The sequence below is a fragment of the Lampris incognitus genome, chromosome 2 (genome assembly GCF_029633865.1).
Source record: "Lampris incognitus isolate fLamInc1 chromosome 2, fLamInc1.hap2, whole genome shotgun sequence".
Classification (NCBI taxonomy): domain Eukaryota; kingdom Metazoa; phylum Chordata; class Actinopteri; order Lampriformes; family Lampridae; genus Lampris; species Lampris incognitus.
The window spans coordinates 7657866-7681966 of NC_079212.1; the positions used below are offsets into that span (position 1 = coordinate 7657866).

The 24101-nt window shown below is 44.7% G+C and overlaps 1 protein-coding gene across 1 annotated transcript in view; it reads left to right on the plus strand.

Moving 5' to 3' along the window:
* Window positions 1–24101, plus strand: part of LOC130108174 (ELKS/Rab6-interacting/CAST family member 1-like) — a 280684-nt gene that overhangs the window by 93858 nt on the left and 162725 nt on the right. The window contains exon 7 of the mRNA XM_056275029.1: window positions 1017–1184. Within this exon, the coding sequence (XP_056131004.1) occupies window positions 1017–1184 (168 nt within the window). The remainder of the gene's footprint in view (window positions 1–1016; window positions 1185–24101) is intronic.

Sequence of the window (24101 nt, forward strand, 5' to 3'; positions counted from 1 at the left end):
TCCCCATGAGGAAAAGGGTGTATTTTAGGGTTAGCACATGGGTTTAGGGTTATAATTAAAATTAGGTTAGGGTTAGGGGTTAGGGATTGAATGTAGTCAATTAGGGGTCCCCACAAATATAGGGAGGCGTGGTGCGTGTGTGTGTGTGTGTGTGTGCGTGCGTGTGTGCGTGCGTGTGTGTGTGTGTTCCACTGTAAGCAGCGCAGTAGAGCATTGATATATGTCCAACAACAACTCCTGGTTACAGCTCAAATATCGTTTATCCCATTGAACACAGCCAGAGATGGAAGATTTTAATGTGCTGGTGTGAAGCGTGTTAGCTGCCCGATCTGTAGTGGGCGCTGACCCAGTGATACACAACACTCAGTAACAACTGATGGGACCAGCTCCATGCTCTCTCTCTCTTGCTCTCTCTCTCTCACACACACACACACACCACACACTTACGCTACAATAGTCCACAGTGGTTCATAATATGAACATTAGGTCACAGCTGAACTTTTACTACTTCCAAATCTCAACAAGTGAATAAGCTGAGACACGTCAGCTCTGGTACTGAATAATAACACATGGGTCGCTGGGAAAGGGGAAAGGCCCGTCTAGATCTTAGATTCTGTACATTTCTGTATATTGTGTCTGTCGGCTTCGTTTTGTTTTACTTACCTTCCTTTGTCTATCTGCCTGTGTCAGCAAATGTGTTGACCTACTCAATTCTTTGGGGCTGATTTTTTTGTCCGTTTGTCCGTCTGTCATCTGCCTGTCCCTGTCGGTTTGTATATGTGTCTCTCAGTCCAGATTTCCCTCTATGCATCTCAATCAGTCTGTGAATCTGTTAATTTTACTCTTTCTTTGGCCAACTGTTTGTTTGGCCTTGCATATATCTTTATTTTATTTGGTCATTCTTACTTTTCTCTCTGTTTTCCAGTCTGTCATTCGGTATGCGTGTCCTGCGTGTCCGTCTGCCGGTCTCATTTCCTGTCCCATCTGTCTAATTCTCTCTTCTCCTGCTATTTTAGGTGGATGCTCTGCGGGTGCGCCTGGAGGAGAAGGAGCAGTTTCTTACCAAGAAGACAAAGCAGCTGCAGGACCTGATGGACGAGAAGAGCACGTTGACCGGCGAGATCAGAGACATGAAGGACATGCTGGACGTCAAAGAGAGGAAGGTCAATGTCCTGCAGAAGAAGGTATGTCCCGTTGACAGATGAGCGGCGTATCTCAGTCTACCATTTTCCAGTGTAAACAGGCCTTCACGGAGAGTACTGCCCCTGAGTGAGCGAGGGAAGGAAAAGGCAGATAAGATGTACCGAGGAAACTCTCAGTGAACTTATAAAGGGCGATTCAATTCAAAAAAGGAACAATTAATGAATGTATTTTTCTCCTTGTTGATCTTGGAGAGAGGTGCATGGTTGAAATATCATCTTTTGGTGGTTCACAAGAAAACACATTTGGGTTTATTGTGCTTAGTAACATTTTTCTACTCCAACATCTGCAGCTCGCTTAAATTCAACTCGAACTGACTCAGCGCCAGCTGGGTCACTCCACTTCAAAACTACGACTACGACTACCGGGTCGATCTATAGTAAGTTCAATAATGGACAACAAAAAACACAACAAAGCCACACAGGAGGCAGCATACAGCCGGTCAGTTCATAAGGCCAGGATTTAATGTAGTGAAAAGTTGCTCAGTGCAAAATATGTTTGTAATGTAGGCTTTAAACATACAAAGGCTTCTGCGAGCTTTTCTGACACCCATTAGTCCCAAGTTTCCCAACCCAGTCCACAAAAACCCCGCCTTGCAATTTTTCATTGTTACCCTGTACAGGGAGGCCTACTTGTAGTTAGTCACCCAATCAGCAGTTCATTATATCAGATTTGGCACACCTGACATAGGGCTTGTGTCCATATAGCGTTTTTTCCTGAGCGCCAGCGTCTTTTTCCAGTTGTTCCCACAGAGAGGGGAGTATATGCGGCCTGGAGAAAAGGCGCTGCACCCAGCGTCTTTTTCCAGTTGTTCCCACAGAGAGGGGAGCGTATGCTGCCTGGAGAAAAGGCGCTGCACCCAGCGTCTTTTTCCAGTTGTTCCCACTGAGAGGGGAGCGGATGCAGCCTGGAGACAAGGCGCTGCACCCAGCATCTTTTTTCAGAGCGCTCCGACTTTTTTGTGCGGGTGTTTCTCGTGCTTCTAGTCGAAAACCTCTGAACTTTCCAGAAAGGCGCTGGTGCCGTCACTGTCGCTCCTTTTCAGGCAACCAGTCAAATATTAGATGGGGTGGGACTTGTTACCCTGGTAACCAAGAAAATGGAGGTGATGATATTCACCATATGGTTATCTCAGACGGATTGTGTCAGGCACCCACATCCCCCTTGCTCTGTTAGATTGAGCAGTGACAACTTGTAACACCAACAATAAAGTGAATATTTTGTGTCCGGGTAGCGTGGTGGTCTATTCCATTGCCTACCAACACGGGGATCTCCGGTTCGCTGTGTTACCTCCGGCTTGGTTGGGTGTCCCTGCAGACACAATTGGCCGTGTCTGCGGGTGGGGAGCCGGATGTGGGTATGTGTCCTGGTCGCTGCACTAGCGCCTCTTCTGATCGGTTGGGGTGCCTGTTCGGGGGGAGGGGGAACTGGGGGGACTAGTGTGATCCTCCGATGCGCTATGTCCCCCTGGTGAAACTCCTCACTGTCAGGTGAAAAGAAGCGGCTGGCAACTCGACATGTAACGGAGGAGGCATGTGGTAGTCTGCAGCCCTCCCCGGATCGGCTGAGGGGTGGAGCAGAGACCAGGACTGCTAGGAAGAGTGGGGTAATTGGCCAAGTACAATTGGGGAGAAAAGTGGGGGGGGGACCAAATAGCTAGTAAGAATAACAAATAGATAATAAAAAGCAAAGGGGTGGTTTAGTCTATCATACAACGGTGTGGTGATATGTTGTCATAGAAACAAAACCCACACGCAGCATTTTTTTTTCTCTCACCGCCGTGCTTTTCTGCCAGAGAAAAATGCTGTATGGACATGCCAGTGCTTCATCCCAGTGCTCCCCAGCGCCCTGCCAGCGCTTTTCTGCCAGAGAAAAATGCTCTATGGACACGCGCCCATAATTAAGTGCTATAATATAACTGGTTGAGTAACTCCGAGCAGGGTCTTGAGGAAAATCTGCAGGACAGGCATGCACAAGGACTGGGTTAGAAAGCTCCGGACTGGTCTGCAGAACCCGTGGTCTCCAAACCTGCTCCCGTAGAGCTAGTGTCCTCCCTGTTTTAACACACCTGGTTCAGATAAATAAGGTCTTTCTTAGCAGGTATGAGCCAGAGCGGGGCGTGTACCAGCTGCCCCAAATTAGCTTAACTGACATGGGGCAGATTCAATAGAGTCCACACTCCGAACAAATCTGGTGGTGGAGGAGGGGTGTAGCTGCAGGATGGGGGATCTTTGCAGTGCGCCCTTACCATTCAACTTCTGTTGCCCTTAATTGAATTTAACGATTGCAGCAATGTGGAAAAAGCATGTGTGTTTGTACAGTAACACTCTTTCTCTCTCTGAGAGAGAGACACACACACACACACACACACACACACACACACACACACATGAGAGCGAGGGTACTGAGCAGCGGGATCCTGTTGTTAAAAATTAGGCTGCTATATATTCTAATATCTTAATCGCTGGGCTGTCATCATTTTTCTGCTGTTCTGCTACTGGTCACTCAACAGGATGCTTTGTCCTAGCTGTACTTTTTAATCGTCCGATCCCCCGAAACATCACACGACAACAGCTGACATTTTATGACTCTGCAAAAACTTAGTCGGAGCCTACAATGGCATGCTGTGTTTAAACCCCGTCACGCCGGACCACCCAAGATGGCCGACTACCGTTCATGACAAACCATTTTCCTGCATCAAGGACATGTTGTCTGGGACCGCCTTAGCAATGCCCCACGTTACCGTGTGTGTGTGTGTGGGGGGGGGGGGCTTTAGACAATACTTTCCTGATATCACGTGAGTTTGAAAGAGTCCTGTATAACCTCGGCATTCGCACATCCGACATGTTTGACTCGTTGTGTCAAATAAGCAACTCTTGAAAATGCATTGTTGTACTTTCAGATGTGCGTGTGCGAAAACAGCTTCGCATGCTACCAGCCAGTACATTCCCCACCGTTCAGCCCCACCGCAGAGCCGCTTCTTCAATATACACAGCATACACATACACACTTACAGACAGTATTTGAAAAGTCAAGTCAAGCAGGTTTTATTTGTCCCCAGAGGGGCAATTGTTGTGTTGCAGCAGCAACATTTAAACACACAAACACTCCACAGGACACACAGGACAAATAAATACAACATGTAGTGGGAGAACAAAGCTAGCGAAAAGCCATGCAACAGTAAACCATGTTAACAGTGTTCATCAAAGTGGAGCTGGTGTTACCTCTAGCTATTGGAGTGCAGCAGGGAAATGGCTGAGGGATGAAGGAGTGTTTGTGTCTGTTGGTGTTGACTTCTGGGTATTTGAAGGGGCGACACAGTGGCACAGTGGTTAGCGCGGTCGCCTCACAGCAAGAAGGTCCTTGGTTCGAGCCCCGGGGTAGTCCAACCTTGGGGGGTCGTCCCGGGTTGTCCTCTGTGTGCAGTTTGCATGTTCTCCCCGTGTCTGCGTGGGTTTCCTCCGGGGGCTCCGGTTTCCTCCCACGGTCCAAAGACATGTAGGTCAGCTGAACCGGCTGTACTAAATTGTCCCTAGGTGTGTGTGTGGGAGGTGGGAGGTGGAGGTGGGTGGGGGGGGGATGACCTAGCAGCCTGTCCAGGGTGTCTCCCCGCCTGCTGCCCAGTGACTGCTGGGATAGGCTCCAGCATCCCTGCCACCCCGAGAGCAGGATAAGCAAGCCGGATAATGGATGGATGGGTGGATGGATGGAATTTGAAGCGGGAAGCCGAAGGCAGGGTCTGAAACTCTAGGTCCATCCTGTCTGATGCTGCCAGACAGGATGGATTCTGTTTTTTTAAATGTCAGCTTGTTATAGACTTTAGACTTTTCTGTTGGGTACCTGCAAGACTACTGCAGGCCTTGACCACCTCTGATAGTGCATTTTTCTGTGTAAGATTGAGTGAGGCATACCAACCGATAAAAGAAAAAGTAATAACCGAGTCAGTAAAAGATCTGTCGAACAAAGTCATCACGGACCTGTCGACATCGAACTTCGCCAGCTCCCTCAGAGAAAGAGGACACGTTGGAACAACGTAGATCGCTCATCACTTGATGTCAAGCTCTACATGAACGAACAGGATCATCCCCAATCCAAGGATTTGAAACCCAGGAAGATACCAGGATTTTGGCATGAAAAACTTGGGTGAGTCTTGACTCACAAATGTGTACTCTGGAAAGGAAGAGACACACATATGAAAATGTTTAAAAAAAATTCTACAAATTCACACACATACACACACACACACACACACACACACACACACACACACAAAGGGTGTGTTTTCTTAAGGTCAGCAACTCAGACAGAGCCTGTGGCCACCTGCGGTGTACATGTTAGTTGAGTCTCTACGGGGCAATTACACGTTAAGTTGCCCTCCCAACATTCTCCTCTCCACTCTTGTCTTCGAATTAGATCTCCCTTTCTCTCCTCCCTCTCTCCCCTCTTGCTGGGTTTAATGAGGAGGACTCCCAGGTCATTGTGTGTGTGTGTGTGTGTGTGTGTGTGTGTGTGTTCTGTAGTCTGCCCTTCACCGAGTCCCACCTGTCGCTCTGCAGGAGGCGTCTAACAGGAGCTCATTTGGAGCAGATGAGGGTGGGTGCTGAGAGTGCCTCCTGACATTTCAGTAGCTGCTTTTTTACAGTCTGTTGTGGACTTCATGGACCAGTTCCCCGGATGAAGGAGCATAGTGCTCCTTGCTGGTCTGCATCCTTAGATGTAAACGCTGATGAAAAATTGTAGATATTAGGACATACAAACTGTTGTCATGATTTTTAAGTTTTAAGTTTCCTTTATTAATCCTCTTGGGGAAATTCCGTTACTGCAAATGAACCCATCCTAGCTGTGATCTGTGTAGCTAGGAGAAGCGGGCTGCCGCCTTCATGCTGCGCCCAGGGACCAACTCCACTTCTTTTCCCACTGCCTTGCTCAAGGGCACAGACATGGAGTATAAATCCTAACATGCATTTTTTTTGTTTTTTTTACAGATCTATGAGGATCTATCTATTGCACATCATTTGTCTAATGTGCTGAAGCCATGACCAGTCAGGCTTTTTATCCGTTTCCTCTGTGGCCTTTAGTGCTTTTTTGTTTTTGGTTGTTTTTTTGCTGCTTCATTGCGTCTTCTCTGACCATAATGACATCCTTTAGTCTGCCTCTTTGAAGAAAGCCTGTGTCAGTACCTGTCGGCTTGCATTTAATTTGAGGCCTTTCTCATCATTGAGATTTCTGGTCCGTCTCACTGGAAGCCCCCCCCCCTCCCCCCTTTGTAGCTGTTCTCTTCAAATTTAAAACATTTTTCTTTATTCATTAAGCCATGAATTCTTGCAGGTAGATCTCTGTTTCTCCTTCTTGATGTTTTGTCTTGAAATGTAAGGCCTTCCTCATTCTTACCATTTCCTTGACCTTTCTTTGTCTTTTTTTGTGCATCATATACGCCTTTCATTCTGAAGCAAGAACCCAAGAAAAACTTGTAGAAATGGGTTAACACAGGTAATCCAACCTGAGTCCACCACTGTGGTCATGACTTGGGTTTTACACGAGTCCGACACTCCTCTACTTTGGTATGAAAGGGGGAATGCGGGTTTCCAATACGGGAGTTTCCATCAAGGAACCTCATTTCTTGTTATTGGCAGCACACTCGTTTGATGGAAGAAAAAAATCACTTAATTGAGAACTTCTTTACCGCCCCCCATTTTTCTCCCCAATTGTACTTGGCCAATTACCCCACTCTCCCGAGCCGTCCCAGTCACTGCTCCACCCCCTCTGCTGATCCGGGGAGCGCTGCAGACTACCACATGCCTTCTCCAATACATGTGGAGTCGCCAGCCGCTTCTTTTCACCTGACAGTGAGGACTTTCGCTGGGGGGACGTAGCGTGTGGGAGGGTCACGCTATTCCCCCCAGTTCCCCCTCCCCCCTGAACAGGCGCCCCACCTGATCAGAGGAGGCGCTAGTGCAGCAACCAGGACACATACCCACATCTGGCTTGCCACCCGCAGACACGGCCAATTGTGTCTCTAGGGATGCCCGACCAAGCCGGAGGTAACGGGGATTCGAGCTGGCGATCCCTGTGTTGGTAGGCAACGGAATAGACTGTTGCACCACCCAGACGTCCCTAACTGAGAACTTCTGATGAGCTAGCACGTTGTTGCATTGAGTTTTCATAAGGTGAATGAATAAAGAAAAGAAGTCCTATAAAGTCAGGGATTCTCTGGCCAAACACCAGATTGTCTGTACTGTCCGCCATATTGAATCCGACCATGAGATGACCATTTTCCCTTTTGTTAATCCTTTTCTTTTCACACTGTGGTTGTGGAAATGAAGGGTGCAAAGGTGTTGTAACAACATAGAGGCTCATACTACAGTTAGGTTGATATAGAGCCACATTTTCCCCACTTATCCTTTTTCACTTTTTCAGATGATATAGCAGCGTGTCTGTAAACCCCATATTGAGTTTTTGCTGAGTCAAAGTTCCTTTTTTTGCCCAATCTGATTGTTTGTTTGGCTTTTGTGAACAGAACCTGGCCAGTCATGCTTTTGAGTTATGATTTATCTGCGACAAGTGAAGCTCTGTGTTTCTCCCTTGCTTTGTCCTGGTTCATGATGTCATCTTTGTCATGTCTGCATTTATGTCGAAGGTCCCCCTCATCTTTTGTTTTTCAGTCTTCGCTTCGATTTCAACCCTCCTAATCTTGGCTCTTTCTTCCTTTCTTTTTGGAAGCCCCCCCTCCCCCCCTCCATTCCTTGCAGATGTTCTCAATCTCAGTTTTGAATGCCTTTCTGTTTATCCTTTTGGCCATGATTACTCCTCAGAAGGCCTTTCTCTCCTCCATGGTGCCTCTCTCAAGCTGGATGGCCTTTCTCATTGGGACAATCTTGCTGACCTCTTTTTGACAGGCCTGCCCTTCATAGTGGCTTCCGCCTCGAGGTCCTCATTCCATTGTAATGAGTCCTGCCTCCTCATTCAAAAAATTGGCACAGACTTCCGGTGATGCCATGATAGCGGTAGATGTGTAGCCAACTCGCTCCCCAGGAAACCCTCTTTAAACCAGCCATATGTAGAACAAATGTCGAGGCGTACGCTAACATTCAAGTATTAACGATTATCTGAACACAATGAGCTGATATAAACAAAATGAACGCAGAGGAAAGGGAAAGAGCAACGAACAACAGCAGACAAAGAACTCACCCCACCACTCCCCTCATGATGGCGGCGAGTCGAGTAAGGAAGAATTGCTAATTCTCTCCGAGATTCGCGAACTTTGAAAAGAACACAAACAGGCCTCAGAAGATACTAAACAGAGGCTAGTGAGAGCAGAGGATGATATGATTGATTGATTGATTGATTGATTGATTGATTGATTGATTGATTTTATTTCGAACATGTTAAAATAACAAAATAAGATATATAGGCAGGAATACAAAACAAATGGAAATAACAGTGAAACACATTTTGCAAACTCTCTGTAAAAACGCATGTCCTAACTAGTCCATGTTCGAAAAGGGCGTAGGATGAAGTAAAGAACTTTTCTGGTCCGACCCCTTTTTTATACATTATCAGTCAAATCAAACCAAAACAAAACTTTCAAAAGTGAAAGAAAAAGACCAATGCATAGAAATCAAAATAAACAAAACAGCACAAGTCAGACAAGGCACCTTACACGTTATGTGTCATATCATGTTATTCCAGTCCACGTCTTTGTTCATCCATCCTATATCCGTTCAGTATGTTATTTTTAAAGAGTTGTTTACTTAATGATTTACATATCTTCATTTCTTTTCTACAGTTATTCCATAGATTAACTCCTTTAATGGTTATACAATGGGGTTTGTAAAAGCTTCTGTGTGTCAGGGTCGTTATATTTGTCACAGGTATGCCAGGACCTTGGTTTTAATCAACCTGGGCAGGTCAGTGTCCTCATCATCTTCAGCCAGGACTGAAGTGGCCAGATGATGGAGAACTGGCTTGAGGTGGGAGATGCTGACATACTCCGCTTCCCGTGTGGGAAGACGGCTGTGCGAATTCGCGTTTGCACCGAGGGCGGTCTGGTGGTGGCCTCAGCTGGTGTTAACTGTGGTGTTTTTGATGTCGTTGTGAGGAGTGCGGGGAGGTGTGACGAGGGTGTCTGGCTGGGAGAGCTGGTGCTGGATCAGCTGGGAGAGTTTGGTCTGCTTCATCTGGTGGGCCCGGGGACCACGGCCCCTGCCTGGAGCTTCTCCCAAGGAGGAAACGCTAAGGACAGTCTGACAGGATGTGGAAGCGGGGCAGGCTAAGCTAACTGCTAACTCCTCTCCAGAAAGTGCATCAGTTAAATCCTGGTGATGATGTAGCACCTTGTGAATGGACTCTTAACACATCAATATCCTGCCAGGTCGGGACGAGGGGGCGTGCATTTCGATTGCCTGACAATACCTGGGATATGGCCTTGGTCTGTTCCAGCACTCTTGCAATCATCATTTCTTTGGATCCCCATCTTGTTGGGCACTCAGTTATGGGAGTGTGCCCAGGAAGATTGAGCTCCCTTTGTGCCTTAGTGATTGCTGCCTTCTTCCAACTGTGGGAGAAGTGCCCCACCAGCTTCTTGCACAGCCTTGTTGCTCTTGACACTCATCTTTCATGGCATTTTCTGAAAGAAATGGAAATAAAATAAATTAGTGTACTTGATACAATTTAAGTTGTGTTACTAAGCTATCACAAGCATGCGCACACACACACACACACACAGCTACATTAGAAAACCATCTTTCATTCATCCATTCTGTTCTTTCACTTTCTCTTCTTACTCTCTCTCTCTCCATCTCTCTCTCTGTCTCTCATATACACACACAAACACACAAAAATGCTGAAAACAACTTAATGGCAAGAGGTAGCCGGTGGCTGAAACACTGGAGCCTGGTCCACTTCTGAAGCTGCGCTGCCTTCGCCATGTTCGATGCATTTTCCATCGTTAAGCAGACATGGTCTTCTTCATCGAGGTCCCAGCTGGCTAGCCCTCCTCTCAGGCCGGCTGCAGTGTTCTCCCCAGTGTGGTCCTCCGGGAAGTAAGCATTCTGAAGACGGAGAGCTTTGAGTTCGAATTCTTCATTGATGAACTGCACGGTCAGAACTCTGGTAGGGTTCCGTTGTACGGCTTGACCACACGTCCATGGTAGGAGTGAGAAACTCCACTGGGACTCTGCCTGCATGTTTTATATAGCTCCGGTAAGGCAACCTGGCTAAAATATGTGCGGCATGGCATGCTATACGGTTTATCCAGTGTCTTTAACGAAGCCGTAAACCTGGCCTTGGTCAACGTGTTGAGGGGCGTCATATGCCTATGAACTTCGCTATTGCCTGAGTAATTTCACAGTGCCGTTTAGAATCTCGTTCATATGGAGATATACTCTCGAACAATTCGGTCAGTGATCGCTGTCGGGTGGTATTCGACCTACTTGACACACTGATGGTCAGATTTTTAGCCATGCAACTTTCATACATGGCCTTTCTTAAACGCTGGAACAGGTTTGTAACGTTGCCTCGTGGTAGCAAGGCGCGTTCTGCACAATACCCGACACCGTGTAGCATCTTCTTTCCTAAATCCAAAATAGGTCCAGACAGCCGACGTACTACTCCTCTTTGACACTGAAGTCACCTCTTCAGTGTTCGCTTCTGCCGCGGCCATGTTCACAAGCTAGTAACGTTACTGCTGGAGTCAAAGCATAGCAAGGCAAGTTGTTTTCTTCATTTCCTGCTCTCACTGGCATGTCATGGGAGCATAGGGTAGCGCGTGTGTATGTGAACCCCACATGGCCAGGTGTTTCTGACGCTCTGAGTGGTTAGATTATGTAACTTAAAATAAAAAAAAAACACTTTTTTTTTAAAATCTCAGCCTTTGCGATTGGAAAATTGTGTTCTATTACATTGCAATTTCGGTTTGAATTCGATTAATCGTTCAGCCCTAGTTTCCTCCAGGTACTCGGGTTTCCTCCCACCATACATGTCAGGGTTTATACTCCTGCCTGTGCCCCTGACCAAGCCAATAGGAAAAAGAACTGGAGTTGGTCCCTGGGCGCTGCAGCTGCCCTCAGCTCCTATACAGTACGATTGGTTAAATGCCTGCTGCTCCTATACAGTATGATGGGTTAAATGCCCACTGTTCCTATACAGTACGATGGGTTAAATGCTCACTGCTCCTATACGGTACGATGGGTTAAATGCTCACTGCTCCTATACAGTACGATGGGTTAAATGCCCGCTGCTCATATACAGTACGATGGGTTAAATGCTGAGGAGAAATGTTGATGTAACAATACAATTCATTGTAAGAATACAATGACAAATAAAGTGGCTTGCTTTCTTCTACTCCAGTCAGCTGTGCCCCAAGAAATGCAGTGTGGCAACTTATTGCATGAAAGCAGAGTAAAGTGTGTAAGATTATGCAGTTTCTATATTTGAAAAAGTTATATTAATTGATTGCAATAATGTGAACACACAAAGGCAAACCTAAGACAAAAGGTAATATTATATTAAACTTGCACAGATAAAACTTTTAGCAGCTTGTTTTTTAGTATGTGACTCTAAAATAACAAGTTCAAGTTACACAAAAAATAAATACTGTTACATAAATAAGATTGGTAGGCTTGGGCTAGCAGCCTCTGTATTTCTCAGAAACTTGCCAGTTTCAAAAATAAATTGTGCACAAATAACACTATAAATACAATATTTTGTGTCATTTTTCAACAACGTTGACTTAGTCTATAGGACTACTGTCCACCAGTAGCAATATCTAGCTTCATTTTGTACAAAAAGAAGCTGATCCACATGTTCTTGAGTAAGAGTGCTCCGCTGCACTGTCACTATATCCTCGCCAGTGGAGAATACTCTCTGGTGTGCAACACTAGTACCAGGAATGCATAAGTAGCGTTTAGCTAATTTTGCAAGTAGAGAACAAGCGGTCTTATGGGACCTCCGCCAGCTGAGGAGGTCTTCTAAGAGTGACAGTGGAGAGGTCTCCAGATACTCCTTCAGCTCCTCCTCAGCTCTGGTGTTGGCAGATTTAAGGACAACTTTGACCTCAGTAAATGTCTTGCCCAACATATTAACAAGTGCAGATGTTCTTCTTTTGGGGGCAGGGCCTTCCTCTCGGCCTGACTCTGTCTCCTCAGTATTGTCCTCAGCCTCATCTGGCCTCACCTCTTTCTGCAGAAAAAGTCAGCGGTCATATTAATTGTCTGTTTTATAAACAAGGGTCCCATCCCCTAAGATAATATAGGACACACACACCTTTAATCTGGTGACATTTATTATACTTTGTCTGTATTATAAGTTAGACATACTATAAATGTACTGTATACTTTGTAAAAGCTTATTAAAGAGTAGGATAATTACCTCAAGTGCTGCAGCCTCTGCAGTCATTTTGGCATGGATGTCCAGCTGTTGTTCTTCAGCAAGGAACGGCAGTACTTTAAACCTGGAATCAAGTTAAGAGGCTGTGTGGAGAATGCTCTTATCCTGCACACTCGTGTATCTCTTAGCCAGATCTTTGTGGATCGTCAGTTTGATTTCCTGGACAATTCATGTCAACACTAGCAAGGCTTGCCTCTGTGTCATGAAGGAGTCAAGCATGCAGTGGTCCTCCAACATGATGTCGGTTGCGTCTTTCATTGGCTTAAGGGCCTTTGCTATTTCTTCAGCATTGGAGATGTCTGTTTCACTGAGTGTGCAGATGTCACTTAAAGATTTTCTCACCCGGGGAGAGAGGAGAGTGGTGCAAATAGCTGGCTGCTGCTCCAGAATTCTTTTGACCATTTTGAACATGCTAGTCCATCTTGAAGTGACGTCATTTTTCAGTTTGTGTAGAGGCAATTGCAGAAGTTGCTGTTTCTCCTGCAGGGTATGACTTGGCAGTGGTGCTGCGGTGGAAGAATCCAGTGATTTGCCAAATTCTCCTAAGCAGTTGTGGCACCAAATTTAGCTTCAGAGCTCGCTGAGTGGCTAGGTTGATTATATGTGCGAAACACTTGATATGCTTTAAGTTATCCAGCTGTGCAGCAGCAAGCATGTTTGCAGCATTATTAGTGACGATAACCAAATCTGTGATTTTTAGCTGCCATTCATCTGCGACAGAGTGAAACATCGCATTCATGTTCATGGCCGTGTGACTTCCGTGCATCACCCTAGTTTGTAAAACACGAGACTCGGGCTGCGAGGCATCCGTGATATAGTGAGCGGTGAATGTGATGAATGACTGGGTTGCTCTTGCGGTCCATGCATCACAGATAACAGCTACTCTGGTGGCTTTGGTGAAGGCTTACCTGACTTTCACCGTGGTCTTTTAGTAAAGCTGAGGTAGCACTTTCTCAGTAAAAAAACTGATGCAATGGTGTGTCGTACCTTGGCTTAATTGTCTGGAGAATAAATCCAAAGCCTTCATTGTTGACTACATTGTAGGAGCACAGTTCTGTGGAAATGAAACAAGTGATGGATCTAGTTATATTTTTTTGTCCGTTCAGAATTGGCTGGGAGTTTGGTAAAGTGATTCAATGTGTGTTGGTTGTTTGTTAATGTTGCAGGAGGTTGTTGTCCCCCTTCTTTAGACTCTGGGTGATGGCGTGTGATGTGAGCCCTGACATTTGTAGTGTTCCTGAAATACTTAACTTTCGTTTTGCAAATCTTGCACATTGAATGAGTCATGTCAAACTCCTTCCCTGGGAGACTGTAAAATCCAAAATGTGCCCAAAATTCTTGCCTTCAGTGACAACGGGACTGGCTGAATTTGTCGCTGCTCCATTTTTAAATAGGCTACCGAGCGCTGACGTTAGCAGCGGCTGACCAGCCACACTGCTTGCTGCGGCAGTTGTTTTCCATAGGCCGGAACAGCAGTGTGGCAAGTCAACATTGCCAGCAGTGAGGAGAAAGTTTAAACTATACTTAAGACTGAAAAAAATTTTGGAATTTGTGAATCTATTTAGAATTGTAGATAAGAATCGCGATTTTTATGGCGGCGCAGTGGTTATTGCAGTCGCCTCACAGCAAGAAGGTTCTGGGTTCGAGCCCCGGGGTAGTCCAACCTTGGGGGTTGTCCTGCGTCGTCCTCTGTGTGGAGTTGGCATGTTCTCCCCGTGTCTGCGTGGGTTTCCTCTGAGGGCTCCGGTTTCCTCCCACAGTCCAAAGACATGTAGGTCAGGTGAATCGGCTAGGTGTGAATGTGTGTGTGTGTGTGTGTGTGTGTGTGTGTGTGTGTGTGTGTGTGTGTGTGTGTGTGTGTGTATGCCAGTCCTGTGTGATGGCCTGGCAGCCTGTCCAGGGTGTCTCCCTGCCTGCCGCCCAATGACTGCTGGAATAGGCTCCGGCATCCCCGTGACCCTGAGAGCAGGATAAGCGGTTCAGATAATGGAATGGATGGATGATTTCCCCCAACCCCACCTCTGAGGCCTATTTGAGCCTATGATGGGCACTGAGTATGAGTGAATTGCACTAATTTTGACTTGGCTAAACATTAGCCTTCTTTGCTTGATCTATCCTTTCATATTGACTGTATATACACTACCGTTCAAAAGTTTGGGGTCACATTGAAATGTCCATATTTTTGAAGGAAAAGCACTGTACTTTTCAATGAAGATAACTTTAAACTAGTCTTAACTTTAAAGAAATACACTCTATACATTGCTAATGTGGTAAATGACTATTCTAGCTGCAAATGTCTGGTTTTTGGTGCAATATCTACATAGGTGTATAGAGGCCCATTTCAAGCAACTATCACTCCAGTGTTCTAATGGTACAATGTGTTTGCTCATTGGCTCAGAAGGCTAATTGATGATTAGAAAACCCTTGTGCAATCATGTTCACACATCTGAAAACAGTTTAGCTCGTTACAGAAGCTACAAAACTGACCTTCCTTTGAGCAGATTGAGTTTCTGGAGCATCACATTTGTGGGGTCAATTAAATGCTCAAAATGGCCAGAAAAAGAGAACTTTCATCTGAAACTCGACATTCTATTCTTGTTCTTAGAAATGAAGGCTATTCCATGCGAGAAATTGCTAAGAAATTGAAGATTTCCCACACCGGTGTGTACTACTCCCTTCAGAGGACAGCACAAACAGGCTCTAACCAGAGTAGAAAAAGAAGTGGGAGGCCGCGTTGCACAACTGAGCAAGAAGATAAGTACATTAGAGTCTCTAGTTTGAGAAACAGACGCCTCACAGGTCCCCAACTGGCATCTTCATTAAATAGTACCCGCAAAACACCAGTGTCAACATCTACAGTGAAGAGGCGGCTGCGGGATTCTGGGCTTCAGGGCAGAGTGGCAAAGAAAAAGCCATATCTGAGACTGACCAATAAAAGAAAAAGATTAAGATGGGCAAAAGAACACAGACATTGGACAGAGGAAGACTGGAAAAAAGTGTTGTGGACGGATGAATCCAAGTTTGAGGTGTTTGGATCACAAAGAAGAACGTTTGTGAGACGCAGAACAAATGAAAAGATGCTGGAAGAATGCCTGACGCCATCTGTTAAGCATGGTGGAGGTAATGTGATGGTCTGGGGTTGCTTTGGTGCTGGTAAGGTGGGAGATTTGTACAGGGTAAAAGGGATTCTGAATAAGGAAGGCTATCACTCCATTTTGCAACGCCATGCCATACCCAGTGGACAGCGCTTGATTGGAGCCAATTTCATCCTACAACAGGACAATGACCCTAAACACACCTCCAAATTGTGCAAGAACTATTTAGAGCAGAAGCAGGCAGCTGGTATTCTATCGGTAATGGAGTGGCCAGCGCAGTCACCAGATCTGAACCCCATTGAGCTGTTGTGGGAGCAGCTTGACCGTATGGTACGCAAGAAGTGCCCATCCAACCAATCCAACTTGTGGGAGCTGCTTCTGGAAGCGTGGGGTGCAATTTCTCCAGATTACCTCAACAAATTAACAGCTAGAATGCCAAAGGTCTGCAATGCTGTAATTGCTGCAAATGGAGGATTCTTTGACGAAAGCAAAGTTTGATGTAAAAAAAATCTTATTTCAAATACAAATCATTATTTCTAACCTTGTCAATGTCTTGACTCTATTTTCTATTCATTTCACAACATATGGTGGTGAATAAGTGTGACTTTTCATGGAAAACACAAAATTGTTTGGGTGACCCCAAACTTTTGAACGGTAGTGTACTTTTTTGCTTCTTGTTCATACACACCATGTTTATTATTAGAAAATGTCTTTTCAACAATGCTATCAAAAAATGTTGCCTTGTACACCCTAGTTTGCCTAGTTTGGTTGAGGGACAATGTTTCCGTGGGACATCCTTCAGTTAGGCTTAGACTATATACAGGTATGTCTTTCAATTGAAAGTTTGCACTGAGCATGGTCTGAGACCAAAAATGTTTTGCACCAGCTAGCACTCTGCACCTTTTCCTTTTCTTGTATTAAAAGCCTTCTTTTTTCTACATTGGCATTTGATGGTGTGCGACGTCCTTTTGGATTGACTAAATCATGGAGAAACATTATTCTGTAATGTTTCTTATTTAGGTGGCACGGTGGCGCAGTGGTTAGTGCAGTCACCTCACAGCAAGAGGGTCCTGGGTTCGAGCCCCGGGGTAGTCCAACCTTGGGGGTCGTACTGGTTTGTCCTCTGTGTAGCGTTTGCATGTTCTCCTCGTGTCTGTGTGGGTTTCCTCCGGGGGCTCCGGTTTCCTCCCACAGTCCAAAGACATGTAGGTCAGGTAAATCGGCCATACTAAATTGTCCCTAGGTATGAATGTGTGTGTGTGTGTGTGTGTGTGTGTGTGTGTGTGTGTGTGTGTGTGTGTGTGTGTGTGTGTGTGTGTGTGTGTGTGTGTCAGTGTCAGCCCTGTGATGGCCTGGTGGCCTGTCCAGGGCGTCTCCCCGCCTGCCACCCAATGACTGCTGGGATAGGCTGCAGCATTCCTGAGAGCAGGATAAGCGGTTAAGATATTGGATGGGTGGTTTCTTATTTATTTATTTGCTTACTTACTTACTTACTTACTCATTTATTGATTTATTTGTTTGTGTTTTTTTCCAGTGTTATTACCTCTGTCCTCTTTTATGTGTACTTTTTATGAGTGTATCTTTTGTTATTTTTAGTGTTAGTGAGTTAGGGGGTTTAGTTGAAATAAGTAGGGATACAGTACAATGTCAAATTTCTCATTTGTTACCCTGGCCACTTACCTTTGCACATGATAGATATTAAACATGGTAAACAAATGTGGACCCTTAACTTGGTCTGGCATGATGATGATGATGATGCAGATTTAAGTCCTCTAAGCTTGGAATAGCTCTACAGATACAATGTCCAGCTCAGCCCTCTTGTGCTAAGCTCTTCTTGGTTTTACAGCTCCCTCCTTATCGCCAGTTTTTTGTCCTCCAGATCAGCAAGGTCTTTACTGCATCCAGAAAAGTTGGCCACTCTTTAATTGTGGTAGTGACCATGGTCCACCTCCTGATTCTGATGGCCCAGGATCCTAAGCTGGCCTTGACGAACCCTGAAGTGAGGGCATGTGTATTTGTTAGGCGAGGTTGAACAGGGCTCAGATGGATGGTCAGATTCAAGTCAAGTCAAATCAAAGTTTATTTGCAGTGCATTATCACTTTAAGGTGTCTCTACAAATTTTACAATAAAGCAATATAAAAAAATCACATTACATCACACTGAAACAACAGTGGAATGATAAAATATAGAAAATTATAAAACAAGAAAAATAAATAGAGCATAACCATAAGAAAACAATGCAGTCGTACAGTACCGGATTAAAACCATGCAACATTTGAGCCAGCACAGTGGTTTGGTTAAGTTAAAACAGTGAGATGGTTTGACAGATGAATGGTTTCTGTTGCACTTTGCAGTTATTACAAATTACGCCAGTTGTTACTATATTCCCCTGATGTCGACTATTGTGCCCTCTTCATCTTGTATTTGACATTCTCCACTGTCTTTGCAATTTGTATGTAATACTGATACGTATGTGTCAATGTAAATTTACTTTGTACTTTAATTCACCAGCTCTTGATGATCTGAGACACACCGACACTGAATTTTCTTGACATGATGTACACCCTTGGCTGTGATATGATTAGTATGTCACAAATGTACCACTCACTAATGCTACATACACTCACCGGCCACTTTATAAGGCACACCTGTCCAACTGCTCGTTAACGCAAATTTCTAATCAGCCAATCACATCACAGCAACTCAATGCATTTAGGCATGTAGACATGGTCAAGACGATCTGCTGCAGTTCAAACCGAGCATCAGAATGGGGAAGAAAGGTGATTTAAGTGACTTTGAACGTGGCATGGTTGTTGGTGCCAGACGGGCTGGTCTGAGTATTTCAGAAACTGCTGATCTACTGGGATTTTCACGCACAACCATCTCTAGGGTTTACAGAGAATGGTCCGAAAAAGAGAAAATATCCAGTTAGCGGCAGTTCTGTGGGCGAAAATGCCTTGTCGATGCCAGAGGTCAGAGGAGAATGGCCAGACTGGTTCGAGCTGATAGAAAGGCAACAGTAACTCAAATAACCACTCATTACAACCGAGGTATGCAGAAGAGCATCTCTGAACACACAACACGTCGAACCTTGAGGCAGATGGGCTACAGCAGCAGAAGACCACACCGGGTGCCACTCCTGTCAGCTAAGAACAGGAAACTGAGGCTACAATTCGCACAGGCTCACCAAAATTGGACAATAGAAGATTGGAAAAACGTTGCCTGGTCTGATGAGTCTCGATTTCTGCTGCAACATTCGGAGGGTAGGGTCAGAATTTGGCGTCATGAAAGCATGGATCCATCCTGCCTTGTATCAACGGTTCAGGCTGGTGGTGGTGGTGTAATGGTGTGGGGGATATTTTCTTGGTACACTTTGGGCCCCTTAGTACCAATTGATCATCGCGTCAACGCCACAGCCTACCTGAGTATTGTTGCTGACCATGTCCATCCCTTTATGACCACAGTGTTCCCATCTTCTGATGGCTACTTCCAGCAGGATAACACGCCATGTCATAAAGCTTGAATCATCTCAGACTGGTTTCTTGAACATGACAATGAGTTCACTGTACTCAAATGGCCTCCACAGTCACCAGATCTCAATCCAATAGAGCACCTTTGGGATGTGGTGGACCGGGAGATTCGCATCATGGATGTGCAGCCGACAAATCTGCAGCAACTGCGTGATGCTATCATGTCAATATGGACCAAACTCTCTGAGGAATGTTTCCAGTACCTTGTTGAATCTATGCCACGAAGGATTAAGGCAGTTCTGAAGGCAAAAGGGGGTCCAACCCGGTACTAGCAAGGTGTACCTAATAAAGTGGCCAGTGAGTGTATAGTACGACTGATTACTGTTACTATAGTCGCATATATAATGTAACATGCATGGTCAAGTAGACCCGTTGGTCCTTGACTAACAGGTCGCACCCTTTAGTCGACTGGTTAACGTTGTCGCTTGTGGAGTGGGAGACACAGGTTCGCGTCCCGGCTGTGGCGATGGTCTCCCAGACTGACCCTCGAATTCGCTACATTGGTGTCAGAAGTGGGATGGTGGGACCGTAAGGCCATCGGAAGCGCGTGTGCCGAGAGGCGTGAGGGAGCTGATATGCTGAAGCGCTGGGATGCGCTTCCCGAAGGAGGGGGGTAGTGTAACGTGCATCGATAAGTAGACACGTTGGTCCTTGACTAACGGGTCGGACGCTTTAGTCGACTGGTTAACGTTGTCGCTTGCGGGGCAGGAGACACGGGTTCGCGTCCCGGCTGTGGCAGTCTCCCAGACTGCCCTCCGAATTCGCTACAATAACATGTGTGATTTCTATGTAGCGCTCTAAACACGATTTGCTAGAACTTGAATTTATCTGCTAATCGTTGTAAGTGGTTTTGGATGAATTGTCTGCCAGACAGAGGTTGACAACCCGGCTTCAGAAAGTAAAAGTCCTGCCATGTATTTGTTCCACCCACGCACTACACCAGCTGAATTTAGTTAGCACAACTCTTCAGCCAGGTAGAGTGGAAAGCACCTTGTTAAGTGAATGGCTAGAACAAATACATGGTAGCATAGGTGCCAACTTTTCAAAATGACTTGGGGTGCTCGTTTTGAAGAAAATGTCCTGCCTTTATCTTAATCATAACAAATCACAGTGACAGGGTTGCATTTCAGTTCTTGCACAAAATGTCCATATTTACAAAGAAAAATAATATTTAGAATTCTGATGTCTTCTTAACAAGCACGTAATTCGTGATAAGCTGTGACCAGCTATTTTGGACCGACAGACCGACCGACAGAGTGGCTTATAGGCCTGCTAGCTGCAGCTAAAAAAAAACAAAACACACACATAATTGACCCTGCACATCTACTCATATATTTTCGTAATGTGTGTGGTGTTAGTGTGTGTGTGTGTGTGTGTGTGTGTGTGTGTGTGTGTGTGTGTGTTAGTGTAGATAGCGGGACCGAAAACTAAAGCACTTATGATCCTAATTCTTTTTGGAGGTGATAGGTATTGTCTCAGAGAGTAAGGGAAAAATCCCCGAAAATTTAAATTATGCATAATTATGCTTAAATATGCAAAATGTGCATTTTTCTAAAAATGGCTAAAAACCACTTTTCTCGGCATTTCAAATGATTCTGAGCATCTTTGATTTTTTCACCTATATAAAAAAAAATTTCTGGGACTTAATGTTTTGGCATTATGCAAAATATGCATTTTTTTTTTTTGCAAAAATGCACTTATGATCCTAATTTTTTTTGGAGGTGGTAGGTATTGTTCCAGAGAGGACAAGAAAAATAGCAGAACATTAAAATATATAATAATTATGCGTAATTATGCAAAATATGCATTTTCTAAAAATGGCTAAAAACCACTTTTCTTGGCATTTCAGATGATTCCGAGCATTTGGGGAGAGGGAGTTGGAGTGGAGGGGGTTTAGGGGCAGGGGGAAGGCGGTTAGCTGGCAGGATGAAGAGGAGGGAGATTTAGACGGGTGGAGAACCAAACCGCCACATTGTAGCGGGGTTCTTCTAGTTGTCCTTATAATCAGACACGAAATACAACCTTAGCATAGGCACAATAAAAGGGGAATGTGCCATACAATGAACAAATATTGCTCGTGGTTCTACCTCTCGCACTTTAGCATTGTCCTCTACATTTTGTTATGTCCAAGCCGCATCTTGTTAGCACATCTTTGACTATTTTAAAAAGCTCCTCAGCTGTCGGTTCGTGTGTTTCGTAAAATCTGAGAAAGTCTTCGTGTATTTGTAAATCCTTGCTGACCCAGCGGATGCAAATAGAGACCTGTTCATGGGTGCTGCTTAAATCTGTGGTTTCGTCCATCATAATAGAAAAACAATCACAGCCCTGTATGTTTTTGATCAGCTTCTTCATTACGGCTTGATAAATAATATTAACAATTTCGTTTGTGGAATCATGTGACAGCCATTTGAAGTTATTTTGCTCCAGCCACGCAATTATTTCAGGCACATCTTCGCCTCTTAATCTGAGCAAATTTAGAAAGTTTGTCCGTTCGTCAGTGTGTCCGCGAATAGCTAGTCCCTGCTGTCGAACAAGGTGCTGAAATCAGGTAAACGCTTTTGTCAAGATGACACGTGCAACTTGCATGTCGCCCTGTTTGCTTGAACTCATCATGGCAAGGACGTTTTGAGTGCTAGAATTTTTTCTTGAAGACTCACGGTGACAGTCTGGTTGTTGGTGCTTTTTGAACCTTTGCAGTGCGTGTTGCCATGCGTCAAACCCACTATCAATATATGCCATTTCGAGTTTTGTTGAAAAAATAATAAGTCCCTTCTGGTATGCTTGTTTGCAAATTTGGCAAAAAGCCTTTCCACTTTCTTTGTTGTACTCAAGCCAAGGATATGTATTCACCCATGTCTGCTGGAATGTTCTCCCTTTTTTGCGTGGTGGAGGTCCGTAATGTACATTAGCTTCTGTTCTGGCTTCTGTGGACACCAGGTGCGGCTGACTAGCATTTCGATCCTCCTTGTGGCGTTCATTATCATCGGTACTTAGGTCAGCAGGTGCTGATTTTGGTGTTCTGATGACAAATTTATCCATTTTCGTTGTTCCTTTCTAAAATTTCATATGATTTCATTGCCAACGCAGCACAAAGCTTAGTTACCTGATGTTATTAACATTAGCTAACATAATTTAGCCGCCAAGTCATTTCTGTTTAGTCTAATCTACGGCAGGCGTCATGTAATTTACAGTCATGTGACAGCTGACCAACCGAGAGCTAGGACAAGGAAGATACCAGACCAAGAGCACCCACTCGCATGGGCATTCCAGGAAGCACATATTTTAGCAACAATGCATACAGTATACAGTATATATATTTTAATCTTAGCTCGTTTTTTATATGTTGAACTCTTTAATATTGGGGGTGCTTGAGCTCCAAAGCACCCACAGAGCTGGCGCCTATGCATTGTAGGACTTTTACTCTCTGAAGCCATGGTGTCCACCTCTGCTGCCAGATGAGTAAATGTAAATGTTCAGATGGACAGGGATTGGACAGACATGTGAATGAAGCACATGTACCCAGGAACATTGTTGTTGGCTCCAGATCGGCCAGATCTCTCAGTTCTTCATCACTGAAACTTGACTTAAGGAGTGCACCACCATCTGTCATCTACCGCTTTTTTTTTCTCTCCCTGGCATATTTTTCTCTAGCCATGCTGGAAAAAAAGTCAGCTTTTTGCCGACTTCAATCTCCTTAGACTGAAGATGACACATAGTTTAGACCTTTTTTTTTTATTCCATTGTTGCTGCTCAGTAGATTTGTGCTCTTTCTTTCTCAAGGAGAGTTGTTTTTTTTGTTTTTTTATTCATCCAAACGAAGACTAGCGTCATTGCTGTAAAACATAGCTCTACATTTTCAGAAACCTCTGCCATTTCTGAGTAGTTAAGAAAGCCTACACAGAAAGTTTACTTCTATTTAAAGCCTGATGAGATGATTGACCTGAAAGCAGACTAAGAGTATAATTTCTGCCGGCTCATTTCTGCTGAACTAGTTAGAAGGGATAAGCCCACAGGGTATTTGAGAAGGTTCAACTTGTTGGTATGATAATGTTATTTATCTTATTAATTTGTGGTGGAAATTCACTGAAATAGTTTTTCATAACAACCATTTGAGTAAACCAAGTTGGCCTGCGGTTCATAACCATTAGGAGTGCTATTAATAAAAGGTGATTGCATTGTTATTGCAAATTTGGCTTCACCACTTTATGCAAAATAATATTTTAAACTAATTTTGACAAACCATGTACTTCGCCATCTTTAGGCATCCATTCAAAGTACCATGAGGCAGATTAAATACATGATTATTTTTAGAAAGTCATGCCGAATGATGCTACAAATCAGTACACAAGTGATTTTATCACATTGATTCCCAGGTATCAATTTACTCTACTTACTTCACGGACACATTGTAGGAGGTTGAAGTTATCAAAGTGCATATATTGTGAAATCTCTCTTCATAATCCCTGGAAACCCGCAAATTTTTCAAGATCTTCTCTTGAAATAAATTATGAAACTTGAAGATAAGTTCCTCTTCTGAAACCCACCTGTTTTAGTAAGACTCGGGTTATGGAAATGTAGACAACAGTTCATAGAAATTTGGGAGTTATATGGGAGCATTTTTTTTACCTATCTAGGCTAAATGCTAGTTACTTCCGGAAGCCGGAACAGGTGTGCAACAAGTCAACGTTGCCAGCAGCGAGGAGACTACTTAAGACTGAAAAAAATCGTTTTTTTGGGATTTGTGACTCTATTCAGAAACTTGAATTAACATATTTTTGCCAAAGAAAGGCTGGATCAGGCCTGTGTTTGACTCTGCCAACTCTGGGCCTTTCTCCCCCCATGTTTTCCTGGAGCCTGCACCCGGGACAGGAGAGCCGGCCAGGGCAGAGA